The 15,652-nt window shown below is 37.4% G+C and overlaps 1 protein-coding gene across 1 annotated transcript in view; it reads left to right on the forward strand.

Annotated features, from left to right (window-relative positions):
- The window catches only part of CPQ (carboxypeptidase Q), a 141,998-nt gene that overhangs the window by 80,704 nt on the left and 45,642 nt on the right, over positions 1 to 15,652 (forward strand). Inside the window, exon 5 of the mRNA XM_014879795.2 lies at positions 8,864 to 8,975. Within this exon, the coding sequence (XP_014735281.1) occupies positions 8,864 to 8,975 (112 nt within the window). The remainder of the gene's footprint in view (positions 1 to 8,863; positions 8,976 to 15,652) is intronic.

The raw sequence follows: 15,652 nt of genomic DNA on the forward strand, positions 1-15,652 counted from the left end.
AAGTTGTACCATTTCTGTTGTGAGAAATTTCAGAACTTGACTGGACAAAACTCCAACTGATCAGATATAGGTTGAGCCTGCTGTGAGCAGGATGTGGAAGTTGATGCACAGTCAGAAGTCCCTTTCAGCCTCAAGTATTCTCCAATGCCTGCTGTCTGGCACAGGGACATAAGAGTAAGTTTTTAAACCTCCTCTCTTACAGGCTCTGCTGTTACTACAGCCATGTAAGGGTTGTTTGACTTGCTTCCATCAGCAGTCATCTTGGGAAATTTTCTTGTCTATTTTCTTGAGGACAGTTGAGAGGTAGCTACTCAGGATGGCTTTCAGGCCATTTTAGGTCATCACAGTGCTCAAAAGCAGTGCTAGCAAGGCAAGGTTTTGACTTATTAAGGGGTCCTCTAGTGTTCTTGTGAGGAAACAATATTTGTTGGGGTTTTTTTTGAGAAAAATCTACTATTTTTACAGTTTTAAAAAGGGAAGCTTGCTAGTTTTGCTTCATATCATTGTGTACAAGTAGGCTTTGTAAATGCTTTAGCAGAATAAGTAGCATTGCATATTAGTGTTTATTTTAGCTGAAATTAGTTTTGATATCTGAAAAAAAGGAATTTCAAAGATAGAACATTTGGGGATGTTGCTATATCTTAATAATCTGGAATCCTATATATCCCTAAAGTGAAAAAATGTATAAAGATATATACTCTAGATTATAAAAATTATTTACTGTATGTGTAAGGGAAGTCTTCCTTTGGCAAGTGTAGAAAAAAGAGGGCTTCTCTCTTCACATCAACTCAGATGCCATTTTAGCTTTCCTACAGAGGTATTGCAGAGATTCTTTGCTGATCTTTGAACTAGATAAAAAACAGCTACAACATCTTTATGCAAGGGTAAGTGATATTTCAGTGATACTTAGTTTTGTTTAGAGGTAGTTACTGTTATGATTTTTCCTCTTAAAAACTCTAGAAGTGGGTTGAAATATGTAATTTTAAATCCTTATTTTCAAAATATTATTAAAGTATTATGAAAAGTGGTATTATTTCTGAAATGTTACAGCTCAGGAAATAGGAAATAAAATATGCTGGAGAACTTAAATATGGAAATTCTAAGTCTTAAAATCCAACATTTAATATGAAAATGGTGGTCATTTCAATACTTGGTTATCTTTTGAATGCTCCTATAGTTTCTATGTCTTGTTGCACTTACTACAATTCCCTTATCACTAGTAATTTATTTTCAGACTAAGTTTCTCCTTCACTGTCATACATACTATAAATGATATCAGCTCATTTACTATTAGTAGTTATTAACTACTCAGTGGTTTTGAGAGTCACTTCAAACAGAGAGGTTTGATTGCAGTGCTTTCCAAGAACACTTTCGTTTCAATCACTTCTACAAAGAAGAGATTCAACTTTAAAGAGTTTACTGTATGTTGTGACACAGGGGCTCTTTGAAGGTTAATCAGATTTTTAGCAATAATAGGGTTGGATTCTTGTGTGACTAAGTGAGTCACTTCTGTTTCATGTGCAGATCTATCATTTAATCAGAAGCCTGGAAGTTAAGACTTCCTACACTGCATATTAAGTAGAAAAGACATTTGTTGTTTTAATCATTTTTTTTCCTTTCTGAACTTCACTATATCTTTAGGACTGTAAATTAGTTGAGACAGCTAGACTGATTATTTAAAAACCATTCCTAATATGTGTAAAATCTAATAAAAGGAGCTGTACAGTGAAGTCATATTATTTGGACACCAAAGCTAAAAACTAATTTGAAGAAATATCTTTATATACACAAAATAAAATCCACTAAATGTGGTAAGGTTCCTGATTTACTTGTAAGGCATGACTTAATCTAATTGCAGTTTAACTGGGGGCAGTTAATGTTTTCTTAAGGGTAAGTACAAAACCACACAAATCTTTTTTAACGTATTTGTAGCCCAAAACAAATATTTGGGAAATGGCCAGAATAGGCTCTCATTAGGAGTTTTAATCAAGTAAGGTATTTTTACAACTGAATATCTTTGATATAGCTCCACGCTTGAATTTAGCTGTTGATAAAATTATACACAATAGAGTAGGCTTGTGTTTAAACAGTACTGGGCAAAGCCTCTTTCTTCTGGTAGCAATGCTCCACACATCTTAAAGTACAGGAGAGTTTATATTCAAATACATACATTCTGTATATATATTTTACCTCGTGTGTTAGTCTAGCTCTAATCCCATGCCATGTAGTACTATGTTACAGTCCTCAGTACTCTGTGTTGCTGATGGGCACTCAGCTGTGTCATCTTGTTTTCCTCACATGCTGAAATGCTGTGCTTGAATAATGATAGTGTACACAAAACACAGTGTCTCAGCAAGAACTGTTTAAATGGTTATCTTCATAATGCAGTGCTTGAGAAGTTTTCATCAAGTATTTATCCTGCTGTTGGAAGAGCTGGGTTGGATTCCAGAATGGAATGATGTGTGATGTGTTTGCTGCAGTCAGTGTGGTGCTACAGCACACAGGATTACAACTTCAGATTGTTTAGGTTTCAGAAGGCCTTTGGTGGAAAAGCCAAGGGACTGATTTACAGAATCTTGCTGCATGATGCAAGTTAAATAACTATTATAAATATTTTAAAACTTGAGGAATGTTGGTTTGCATACAGGAATGAGGTTCTGCCTGGACACAAAATACCAAGTAGGAAGAGCTGATAACTTGTAATTTTCATTTGTTTTGCTGTGTGACTTGAAAGAGAGAAAGGTTTGAGGTGGAAAAGGAAGAGAATAAGTCAGGGCAAAAAAAAGCTAATTGCACACCAAAACATTATTCCATCAAGATGACAGAAGAAGAGGGATAGGAAATATAGTCTGCAGATTATTAAATGCATTAGGGAAGGATGCTGCAAATACTGGTGCCAGCTTTGCTATGTGGGTCAGGAGTAGAAATGCATGTTGCATTTCCCAAATATATTTTCAAGCTACTACTGTAGATGATGCTAATGCATCCTAAAATTGCCATGCCATATTTAATACTCTGTATTTGCAAATCTGTGTATATGAAGAATTTATTTAATCATAATTTTGAAAACAAGTGAAGCAGGATGGACTTAAATTTACTCCTGCCAGCTGTTTTATTTGCCCACTAGTTAGGTACATGATATGCTGCCTTTCTTTTTTCCTTTATTCTCATGCTGTTAACAGAGTGAAATGAAGGAAATCTTTAAGTCCTTATAAACTGAAGCCATCTGACTGTTCATAGCTGTAATGCTATCCAAATGTGTAAATTTCTAAAAATATACTCCCTTATGCTTAAGAGCACAGGCCTGAATTTGGTGCTCGGTTCCTCTGTCTGAGAATCTGAGATTAAGAGTTTTTTAGTCATGGTTTATTTAGTGCCGTAAATTTTGTTGGGACTGGAAGGAATAGGAAATTGGGAAGTGAGAGAGTGTTTCTGAGAATAAAAAAGAGTAATGAGTATCTGGGGAAGGAGAGAAATTATAGGCAATTTTTAAATTGGATTAAATAGGGGATCCTAATTCTTATCTGACTTCTGTTTTCCTCTGATTTTGGTCCAAACACAAATCAACTTTATATGCTGTTTATACATTTAAGGTAAGTATTGCGCAAATACCCCTGCACTGGCAGGAGGTTCATGCAAGGAAAATATCCAGTTAAATAATGTAAGACCTTGTTTTGGTACTTAGAATTTCAGATGGACTTACTTGGAAGAAAACTGGAGAAAGTGAACCACAAAAATTTGAATAGAAATGTTTTTCATGGGTTTCCAGGTAATAGTGAACTGGATGGGAACACTGTAAACCTGTGTTGCCTGAGGAAACCACTAACTTCAAGCATTATTTAACTAAAAAGGTACATGAAGAGAAAAAAAGAACTTGAGTTACAGTCTGGAGTGCTTCACTATTTAAGCTTGATGTTTTTGCATACAGATACTTGGAGTGTGAATGTGTTGTGACTGAAGATGCTTGATCTGGTTCTAATATCCTGTTTAGTTCTTGCTTATACCCCATGCAGCACTAATGGCTGGGGACAGAGTGGCTGGACAGTGGCCAAGCAGGAAGGACCCTGGGGGTACTGATTGACAATGGGCTGAGCATGAGCCAGTGTGTGCCCAGATGACCAAGAAGGCCAGTGGCATCCTGGCCTGTATCAGGAATGGTGTGGCCAGCAGGAGCAGGGAGCTCATTCTTCCCCTTTACTGGGCACTGGTGAGGCCACACCTTGAGTGCTGTGTCCAGTTCTGGGCCCCTCAGTTTAGGAAGGACATTGAGATGCTGGAGCGTGTCCAGAGAAGAGCAGCAAGGCTGATGAAGGGTCTGGAGCACAGACCCCCTTGTGGCTGAGGGAGCTGGGGTTGTTTAGCCTGGAGAAAGGGAGGCTCAGGGCAGACCTTGTTCTCCACAACTGCCTGAAAGGAGGCTGTAGCCAGGAAAAGCTTTGTCTCTTCTCCCAGGCAACCAGCAACAGGAGAGCAGAGTCTTAAGCTGCACCGAGGGATATTTAGGTTGGACGTCAGGAAGAAATTCTTCACAGAAGGGGTGACTGGACACTGGAATGGGCTTCTCCAAAGAGGTGGTGTGGTCACTGTCCATGGAGGTGCCTAAGAAAAGATTGGATGTGGCATTTAGTGCCATGGTCTAGTTGACAGGGTGGAATTTGGTCATAGGTTGGACTTCATGATCTCAAAGGTCTTTTCCAAAGTAACTGGTTTTGTGATTCTGTGATTCTTTGTGTATGTGATGCTTGTTTAAGTTTCCTGTCCTCTTGCAAATTAAGGTGCTCCTTATCTTCACTGTCTACTGGAGGAAGATGTAAAGAAAAATACTTTTCAGTGTTTTGAATAATGAAAGTTATTAGTATGCTTTTCTAAGAGAAATGTGTTGATAGGCATATTCCATCAATAAAGATCCTATTCTGTGAACCCAAACGTCCATCCATGGAGCTTTCTTCATCCATGAAGGGTAAAGATGAATGATGGCTTCATTACTCTTCCATTACTCTTGCATTACCTGATATACATCTATCTCAGGGACATGAAATACCTCTGCATTGTGGCTTTCAAAACTTAATACAAATGTTATTCTAGATTAAATGAAGTGATTGAAAATGTTGCTTGTAGTTCTTTCCTAATGTTTAATATTTATGATCTCTAAGGTTGCATAGAAAGAAGCACTTTCTTTGAGTTTTACTAAAAATGGGATAGACATTTCTTAAAATTCCTTTTAATCAATCAGAAGGTAGTTCACCTGCATTTTATGAAGTTGTTGCTTGACAAATGCAGTTGTCTTGTGTGGCTATATATGGGATGGGAGATTATTTTTTAGTGGCATAAACCATCCTGCTTAGAAAAGGATGACATATGCACATATGAATGTAAATGTGTGTTTCCTCTTCCTAATTTTCTTGGGTTTAGAATATTAAATTTTTTTAATAAATATTTCAATATACTTGATTGAAATGCTGCATATGACCTAAAGGCATCCAGTAGAGATCATCATGTCAATGCAGAAGGAAATAGAACAAGAAAGATAAATCTAAAGTTGTCGTGTTGCATGCAAGCTGTCTGATCCTAAATTCATTTTTAGTCAATTTGGCAAATATGTATTGCTGTATTTGTACTGCCCTGCACAGTTGCTTGTGGCTCCTCTGCATATTTAAACAAATACAAATACTTAGAATCATTGCTTTGCAATGCTTGTATTCGTCTATGCAATCGTTTCTATGTTTTGTGCAATGTAAGTTATTAGTGTCTGTGTAGATTTGGAGCTGAGAATCACATAACAGCTTTGAAAGCAGTGTGGAAAATGCAATAATTATACATCCTTGATTACTTTAACTGCCTTTGTTATTAGCCCACCTATACAGAGTATTATAATGCTATTATTTTATAATATAACTTTTAAAAATATAGTGGTTTAGAGTGAATTTCAGAAATATTTCCATTCATTGCTGGACACATTCCATCTACTTAAAGACCAAGATAAACACAGTGGGTTTTGTTATTTTATAACTGTGCCTTATTTTAAGAATGTCTATGGCTATCAGCATGATCAGTGAAACTTTCATTTCAGCAGCTGCTATAAAAACGTGATAGTTTCTAAAAACAACTGTTTTGAAGAAACTTTCACATAGAGGTACAATGGTTGTATTTATGTAATTGCTCTTGGCAACAGCTTCAGTAAATTTAAGTTAAAGTTCATCCATAAAATTAACTGACTTTCTCAATCCACTTGAACCTTGATCTGTTTTGGTGTAATGTTCTGGAGTTGGTGAAGAAGCTTTACAATTGGAGTCTGTAACCCCAAATGAGATTACACCACCTTCTTTTGATTCTGAATTTCCTGCTGTTGCAATATGTGCTGTTGAACAGAAATGAGGAGTAATTCCCTCCCAGACACTGTTGAGATTGCTCCCAGGGAACAGCGTAAGTGATGTATTCTTTCACTGCTAAAGACAAGGCATCCTATTGTAAACTTGGTTCTCTCTCAATGAGTTTACAAACTTGTTCTAAATAATTCACTTCATCTTGAAGCTCTGTTTCCCAGGAGACAAAATAGTTATTTTCTTAAAACCAATTTTTGCTTTAAGAACAAAGAAACCACATGGTTATTTTGAAGCTGTGGGACAGACATCCTTTATACCACAGACAATTGAGTTTTCACTGAGAGCCTTTTCTGTTCTTTTTTTAAAAATTATTAGTTGTGGATTCCTTATTGAGTGGATTGTATTGAGTCTGCATGAGTTGACTGCAAAATGTGGTGGTGTTTGAGCTCTCTCCTGCATAGGCAGGTTGCAGTGGGGCTGCATGTTCAGGAATGAACACAGAGCAGAATTCATTCATGTATTGCCCTCGCCACCAGCAACATATGCATAGTCCTCCCTTAGAGGAAAGCAACAAGAGCAGCCACAGTGAGTGTTTCTCTTCTGTGCTTTCAATTCAGAAACATTTCTACCTCCAAAGCTGGCATTGCTTTTCTCAGATGATCTGGTTGCAAACTGTGTTGCTGTTAAGTACTTCTACTGCAGGGCAGTTGTCTCTGGAAGATGTGCTGTTTCCAGTCTTTTGTGTTGGCCCTTCAAGGATCATGACATTAAATCACAAAATCACAGGAATACCCCTGAGGCTTTTACAGAGGGGCTACCTATCCAGGCTTAAGCACCTTTGAAGGAGGGGAAGTTTTGGAATAAAGATTGCAGCATGTCTATTTTCTACCAAAAAAATGAGTCTGTGCTGGAAAGCAAACACATGTTAAGGCTGGATAACCAGAAAAGAGTTGAGACATGAGAAGGAAAGAGTAAGCTGCTCTTCAGACTTTTCTGCTTCTAAGGCATGACAGTTCTGGTTTTTGTAACACACACATTTATAAAGATCTCACAGTCTATTTTATAAATTTGATTGAGTTTGGTGCATTCTGGTTGGACCCATGGCAGTTCAATGGGTATGATTAGTACTTTCTCATGGCCTTTGTTTAATACTGTGGGCATTTCAGTTATCTTACCTGAGTTTGTGTTTGGTTAGATGAAAAAACACTGCTGTATGATGAGTACTTGGTACTTTTTATTTTGCCGTGATAATTCATTAATTTTACTAACCAGTGAAAACAGATTTATCTGACAAGAAGAAGAAAATAGAGATCCTCTTGTTTGGGCTCCAAGTTACTTCCTTGCAATGTTCACTGCATGCTTTACAGCATAGACTCTTGCCTTCCAGGAGTTATAACAGGAAAAACTCATTATGTTCTCATTTTCAGTGCTACACTAATTGTCTGGTGATGAATGGTAGATGAGATAATATGTCAGGAGATCTTCATCCCTTAGGGAGAAGAAGGTGGCAGAAACAATGAAGATTTTTCACATTTTTCTGGATCCCACAACTCTGAGACTTGTTTGATATCAGCTAACCAGAGAGTGAGAAGCATCCCTTTGTGTATGGCCAGTTCTGAGCTGAACACAGGTGGAAGCTCCAGGGTCTCCTTCACTTTTTAACTTGGTGCTGACTCGTCATAGGTTGAATGCATCCTGCTCTTGGTTTTGTGCTATTGCACCATTTTACCACACTGCCTGTTTGGCTCAGAGTTTTTGTCTCTCCTTGACCCTTCCATTGTAATCATCATTGTAATCCATCAGCCCTTCAGCTCAAGGCCCAGTTGGGGAACTATCACACTTACAGTATTTCTTTGATGCTGCTTGTCAGCATTTGAAAGGCTCAGATCTGAAAGTGGATGTTTTTGGAGATGCCCATACTACTATTCTCTACTGTAGTCACAAAAGCTTCTTTGCAGAAAACCCATCTGGGACTTGCTACCATGATTTAAAATATCCTTATGACTAATGGAACTATAAAATATCTTGTCATTGTTGTAGCACGTAGGGGATCCAGTAATAAATTAGAGGTCCTCTGTGACAAGTACCATAGTTATATAATAAAACAAAAACCTCTGGGAATGCTTCAGTCTGAGTTCATGTTTTTTCCTTATGCACCCAAAAATAGGGTTAATCAAATTTCATGCCTAAGGGCTTAAACAGATGGAATACGAAAGAAAATTTCACCAGTCAGCAGTGTAGTAGTCCTGCATCTCTAGAATGTATGCACTTTCATAATGTATGAGATAAAACCTTTTATTTAAACATTTCTCACAGCTTATGTAGTTTCACTTAGGCAATGGTTTAAAGTAGTAGAATCCCAGATTAATATTCAGCAACTAGAGAAAAAATGTTTAATTTTATTTGAAATATTTCTTCCCTTCCATTCTAAATGAAAATGCCAGCTGTGTGACAAAATCATTAAGATGCTTAACTGCTAAACGGAATTTTCTGATTCGGTGTTTTCATGTAGATATGTTTTCTCACAACTGTTTTTCCAGGTTGTATTGGTCAGTGGACATCTGGACAGCTGGGACGTTGGGCAGGGAGCTATGGATGATGGTGGTGGAGCGTTTATATCGTGGGAAGCGTTATCACTCATTAAGGATCTGGGTAAATCTTTAATTTAAAAATATTTTAATGCATTACATTTCCAGACATTTTGTATGATGTCTAAACTGGATTTTCTATTTTATCCATGTCTCTGAGCACAGATATTAATTTTGTCACTATACTCCTCAAAACTAGTTCAAAACAAACTTTTTAGATTGTTGAGTTGATATCCAAGGATGCTTTCTCCCCTTCATCAGATGGAATCTATTTTTTCTCCTTATTCCCTTTTTCCATAAATGTAACCTGTGGTCAAGAGGAATGGCCAATGTATTCATTAGAAGCTAAAATCAGCTGCTGCTCCTGCTCTTATCTCTGGCAGCCTTTAAACAATAAAATAGCTTTCCCTGCTTCCCAATGGAAGGATTTGAGCACTTCAACAATCTCAGTCTTTCTTGAAGAGCTCTTTGTGATTAGCTGCTTGCATGCTGCAGTCATGAACATCAGACATCCCTATGAGTTCCTATTCCTTTATTTTGCATTGTTTGAACTTCAATCTCTCAATTTCCCAGCCTTGGAATGATTGGATTATCAATCTGTAGCTACAACAAAGTGCATCTGTTTAAATTTTTGGTCTTTTAAAAGAAAACTGAACAGGATTTTTCTACAAAGAATCCAAGTGTACTCCTTCTTTTAGTGTTTTTAATTTTTTAATTTTTATTATTTAATTTTTTTTAATTGGCTGTGTTTCCTCCACCTTCAAGGAAAAGAAAATTATGCTGCTGTGTTTGCTACTCTATTCTATCCAGAATAAACTGTTGTGTGTTTCTTAAGGGCAAGTTCACGGTGGCATTGTATAATTTTTATTCACTGGCTTTCCCTTCACGCATGACTGAAATGCATCCCTTTCTTCTTGTTTAAATATTTGATTTCCTCTGGTAGCAGCCTGTGTGTTTGCTGTGCAACCTGTGGTGAAATGCTATTCTCTCAGCTGGGAAATGCTGGAGCCTTTGCTGATGCCCTCTGTTCTGGGCAGCTGTTGTGTTCTGCTCTTCTCGTACCAGTGTTGTGCAGGAGCACAAGGCTGGGAGAGGACTTCTGGGTCTTCATAGCTGTAGATAAGCAAGGGGCATATACCTTTTACAAACTGGCCTCCATAGTAGATTGATTAATGTAGATTTTATATCTTGTGCATTTGAAATTTGACAAAAATAATAAAAATTTTAAAAAGGACAGCAAAATTATAAGATGTGATAACTTTATGAGAAACAAATTAATGACTTATTTTATTTAAAATCAATTCCACAAATTGTGTTTTGAATGAGCATTGTGTTTTGAACTGTGGAGAGTTTGATATCCTTTTGAACCCTGATAGATTTATTCTCACACTAGTCCACCAAATACATTTGAAATGAAGATAGGCCAGCTCAGTTGGCAGTTTGCTCTATGCATGTGTAGAAACTTTTTACTGTGTCCAGGGAGTCTTAAAGCCATGGTGCATTGTGTAGCCATAAAAACTGTCTGCATTTACCAGAGTATAACTGATCTTACAGCTGTGGTGATATGATCCTCAATCTGAAATCAGCATTCTGAAATATGATTTCTAGAATATGTGTTTTTATTGTGCAGTAAGAAATAACGCCAGTACTTTGCCATGGTCTGGCTAATGAAGGCAAAATACTATTACACTATTAAAGCAGGCTTTTCAGTGATGGTCTAATAGCATTTCATCATGATATCACTGTGACTCTTGGATGTGGCTTATGGACAAGACACAAATTATGCCTTTTAGTTTGGATTCTGAAAATTTCATGCAATACTTGAAAAATATTGTCATTTAAATGCAGTTCCATACTTTCAACATAGCCTCCTCCCAAAACCATTTAATAGTTATTGGCTTAGGAGCAAATATATTAAATTAATCGAAAAATCATTAAAATTATGGTGTAAGATGGTAAGATTTTCTTTTAAGCAATACAGTTTTCTTGCCTCAAGAAAAATTTTTAATAGTTCTTGGTTTTATTTCTAAGTAAATCAGTTACTTAATGTATTGGCCTTTATACTTCCTCATATTTCCTTAATCTTCAGTGTTAGCTTTTCTTTTTTTAATTGAGATGGCAATTTCTGTGCCATATTGGTATATTTTTTCTTTTTGTTTTGCTTTTGGGTTTTTTAGCTTTTCAGACACCATAATAGTTACACACCCCCTGTAAGGACATGTACCAGTCCAGCACAATCTGAAGTAGTTTTACATAGTCTTCAAGACTTCAAACATTTGGTAGCATTTTTTTTTTCCATTTCCATTTTGACTTCACATGAACGTTGTTTCTTTTTGAGGGAAAAGCAACTACATGAAAGTCAGGCTGAACTGAAACTGTTTTGCGTTATATTAGCAGAAAGTGGAATAAAAACTATTTTATTGATGTAAAACCCGATGTATACATTTCAGAAGAGTAGTACCTTAAAAGCATAGGGCCAACTGTGATCTGCTGTGGTTTTTGAACACTGTTTAAAGTTATAACCATTCAGTCAGAAAGTAGAAGAGCTAACAATTAGAAAGTTTCAGTGTATCTGAATACTTTGCTTCTAATAGCTGTAATATCTCTCTGCTTGTCTTCCACAGTGGGATGATGGGAAGGGAGTACCTGCTGGTGGTGCCATTCCCTCTCATCCTTTGTCAGGGAGGAAACACAGGCAGCAAATTCAGAGCAAATGTCGAATTCTAGATAGTTATATTTCAACATGGTGAATCTTGCTATGTTTTCTGTGTAGCTGCAATTTTACTCTCAAAACATCCCTTTCAGCAATGTATAATTAAACATCAGTACCAGCTTGTGAACCTGTTGGTGCTCAGGCTGGCTGTAGACATCTGACCAGAGTAAAAAGAAGCATTTTCCTTTGTGCATCCATATCAATGGGTCTGTATCAACTAAACTCTCATGGCTGCCTGCTTTGCTGGTAGCTAATCTTAGAAAACTCACTAACTAATGGCAATACTGACTATTGGTGTTCAAAGGGTCTTTTCTTACCATTAATAATGAAGTTTAATGAAGCACAAAGGAAAGAAAAACGTGAATTAAATTCTTGAAGCTTACATATGCCACTGATAGGCAAGATCTGTGGCAAGCTGCTTCACGTCTGATGTGCTTAAAAAAGGAAGAACTGGAAATGTTTCCACAGAAGTTGCTTATGTGAAGAAAAATGAACATTTCAGCTGGTTATTACTCCTTATTCTTTTTACTGGGAATAAAGACATTTGTAGAGTTGCTGAGGCAGTTTGTGAACTGGTCTAAGCTGGTAAACTCCCTTTCCTTCAGGGAAGCCAAGACTGTTGTGATTAGCTGAGGATTTCTGGTGCTTAAGAAATTATCCTTTTATACTTGCAGGCAGAGTGTCTGTGGCAGTAAACTTGTGCAATGTGCAGTTTGTCCTCCATGATGTCTGGCAGTTTCTGCCCTGCCCAGCCCTCTGCAGGTTTTAATATTTTGATCTATTTTAACTAATTTTGATGGAGGCATAAGAATATTTAGAATAAGAAGTTCCAATCTATTCATCAAATGGGTGACTGGAGAGAGATGGGCAAGTGCATTTATGTCCTACCTAAGAAGAGGAAAGAAGAAGGCACTTTTATTCTTTTCTTAAAGATGGCAACACCTGGTTACCACAACACTTGTAGCTTTGTGGTAATCACCGTTCTCTTTCCTTTTAATCTGTCTGCAAACTCTGTGTGATAGATTGCAAATATCTCCATAGTAGTATTGAGAGGGTTATTTGGGGTAATTAAGAGATGATGGGAAGACACTGGAGGTGTTTTAGAGAGGAAAGGCTAACAGGTTCCCATCTTCAAGCTGAGGGAATCCATGGGGTATTACATGAGCTGTAATCTGTTGTGATGAGGGCCTTTGGAAGCTGTAGGAGAGACAGCACTCAAGCAAATGGTGGTTTTCTATTTTACAGAACAAGAGCTGTGTTGCTAATTACAGCCTAGAAATCTCAAACCCAACTTGTTTTCAGGTTGCATTTGTAATTCTAGAATTTTGTTAGTTTGTTAGTTTATGGGCAAAAAAGAGCATCTCTGGAGCTGGCCAATGTCATTTGCATCAGCATTTTCATGTTGGTCTGGTTAGTGCTCTGGTGTCATTTGAAACACAACTTCTCATGCCCCTCTCTCACACAAGCTTTACAAAAGAAGCTGCTTTTCCAGGTGAGATGAATGACTAGCTAAGCAGCTACACATAGAACATCACTGTAAAATCCCACAAAATTTATTTTACTGCCATATTCTGTCTTTGGTTGGACACTTTGCAGGACTTGATCCTGCTTTGACTGTTGGTTGTCAGTTTCTGTGAAGCAGATATTTCTGCTCCTTTCCCAGCATTTCAAGCCTGCAGCTCTTCTTGCTCGGGAGTCATCCTTGTGTACAGGATATTTGAGTAAGAAGCAGCTAGTATGTACCCAGTGGTTTCAGAGCTTTAGTCAGTGCTGCCTCTTTGCTCTTAATCCAGCTGTGCTCCCACATTGCTTGGCTGAGGGGCATTTCCCAGCTGAGGCCATTCATCCCTAAAAGGGAGCTTGAAGGGACTGAATAATGACAATAATAGAGAAAGGTCTTTAGAAAGTGGTTGTATGGCTGTGTCAGGTTTCCAAACATAGTATTTTAAGTCTCCTAACAGAGGTAGAGAGCCTACTGGAGTTAGAAATCCAGTTGATTTTGGTAGATGAATTTCAGTGCTTTCTTCTAAAAAACTTCAGAAATTATAACTGCTATGTCTCTTTTTAATTAAACATCTGGACTTAATTGTTTTCCTGTTGAGAATAGAAACTGATGGAGTATGTTATTTGACACTCCAGTCTAGTTTATTTTCAGAGTCCCATCTCTGCTAACACAGGAGGAATCGAACAGTCAACAAGCTCTTTGTTCACATCCCAGATTTCTTTCAGCAACATTTACCCACAAACTCTCTTTCCTTGTTCAAGAAATGTGTTTTCTACCTTTTCCTGGTTGTGTTTGGGTCTCTCTTGCTTTACTGCTAGCCAGTTCTTGGTGCCCTGCCAAGCCCAGAGGTCCATACCTACCCACAAGCTACTGCTCAATCTGGGGACATCTTCAGAACTCAATGGCTGAGCTGTGAATTTTTCAAATTACAAACTTTTCCTCTTTCTCTTCAATTGCTTGAACTGCAGCCAGTGTAAGGTGTTGCCAGTGAATGCTATCTGAACCCCTGCTTCTCCTGAAGTAGCTGGTGCAGACTCCAGGGAAGGCTACACTCCAAAGACCCCTGTAGTGGTGGGTTGTGATACAGAGTGAACTTGTGCTGTTATGTTGTGCACTGAGCCCATGCTCAGTCATGTCTGCATGCTGCCTTAGACCAGGAAGTCTCCTGCTTGGACTGAGCCTCAAAGTGCTTCTGGGAGTCCTATTCTTCCATGTAGGAAAACACTTGCTATGGGGAGCTGCCAGAGCCAGTGAATATCAGCAGTCAAGTAGATGAACAGGGAGCATTTTCCTCTTTCACACCCAGGGTAGGATGGTGATGCCATTGCTGCTAGAGCTTGATGAAGGAAGAATGATTGCTGACAAAATCTAATCCCAGTCATCACACCTTTTACACAGCTTTCCTGCATTCCTAGACGATGATGAAACATGAAAAAGGGAGAAATGTATGGTGATAGATGATATGTCTTCTTTCCCCTCTTTGCCTATTTGCCAGCATTAAGCTGAACTGAGGTTTCATAAATCAGCTTTCCTATAGATGTAGAGACGGATCTGGCACAACTAAATTACCATTTAATAGGAAAAAGAGACAGAAAACTACAGAAATGTTTTTAAAACAATGCATGTAAGAATTTTAAGGTACTAACTGAATTATTATTACTCATAAGGAGTTGTTTAGACAGTTTTCCCCCCTTGAAACTTATTTAAAATTGAATTTGTAACTCTCATCTGAATTATACCCATGACTAATGCAACTGGAAAACCATTAGACAGATTTTTATACAGTTCACTGTAGTCCTTGTATGAAGTTACATTTCCCCAGTCCAAATTCACTGTCTAATATATGAGGACTAAAGATATGTTTTATTAAAAATATGATCACCACAGCAATTCCTTTTCTGCTAGCTTAATTGAAGTCATATAAATGCAATTTTAACATGCTTGCAAATATTTTGTTGAACATTTTTCTGAATTTCTTGTGGTAGTGTAGTTGTTTGCTGTCTAGGAGATATGTTATGAAATGTAATTAAATGACTACTTTTACAGTTTCTGGGGCTTTTTTTTAATCAAATATGCCTGATATTAACTTCTTGTTCTTACATTCCCTTCACTTTCCCAAAGCTGAGTATTTTATTTTGACCTTCACATTTTCAATTCTATTAGTTCTACTTGGTATAAAATACCTGCATATGCTGTTACACTACAAATGCTTTTATTCCTTCATTTTAACATTTGGTTGAATGCATATTTAGCAAGTACTTAAATCTTCAATTTTTATACCGTGTTGACATAACAGGAGGGTGACTGCAAATATAAAAGGTTGCTAATCTGGTGGTAAATTTAGATATACAGCCCTCCATAGCAATTTTGCCCTCTGTCTTGTGGACTGCTACTTTTCTGCAAGCTTTAATTTACCCAGAAAATTCAAGAAAACATGTGAGCTTTGAATATCTATAAAAATCTTAAAAATCCGACAATGCTAGCCATTGTGTGTTATTGGGTTTTTTTCAAATCTTTAACATGG

The sequence above is a fragment of the Sturnus vulgaris genome, chromosome 1 (genome assembly GCF_052056855.1).
Source record: "Sturnus vulgaris isolate bStuVul1 chromosome 1, bStuVul1.hap1, whole genome shotgun sequence".
Classification (NCBI taxonomy): Eukaryota; Metazoa; Chordata; class Aves; order Passeriformes; family Sturnidae; genus Sturnus; species Sturnus vulgaris.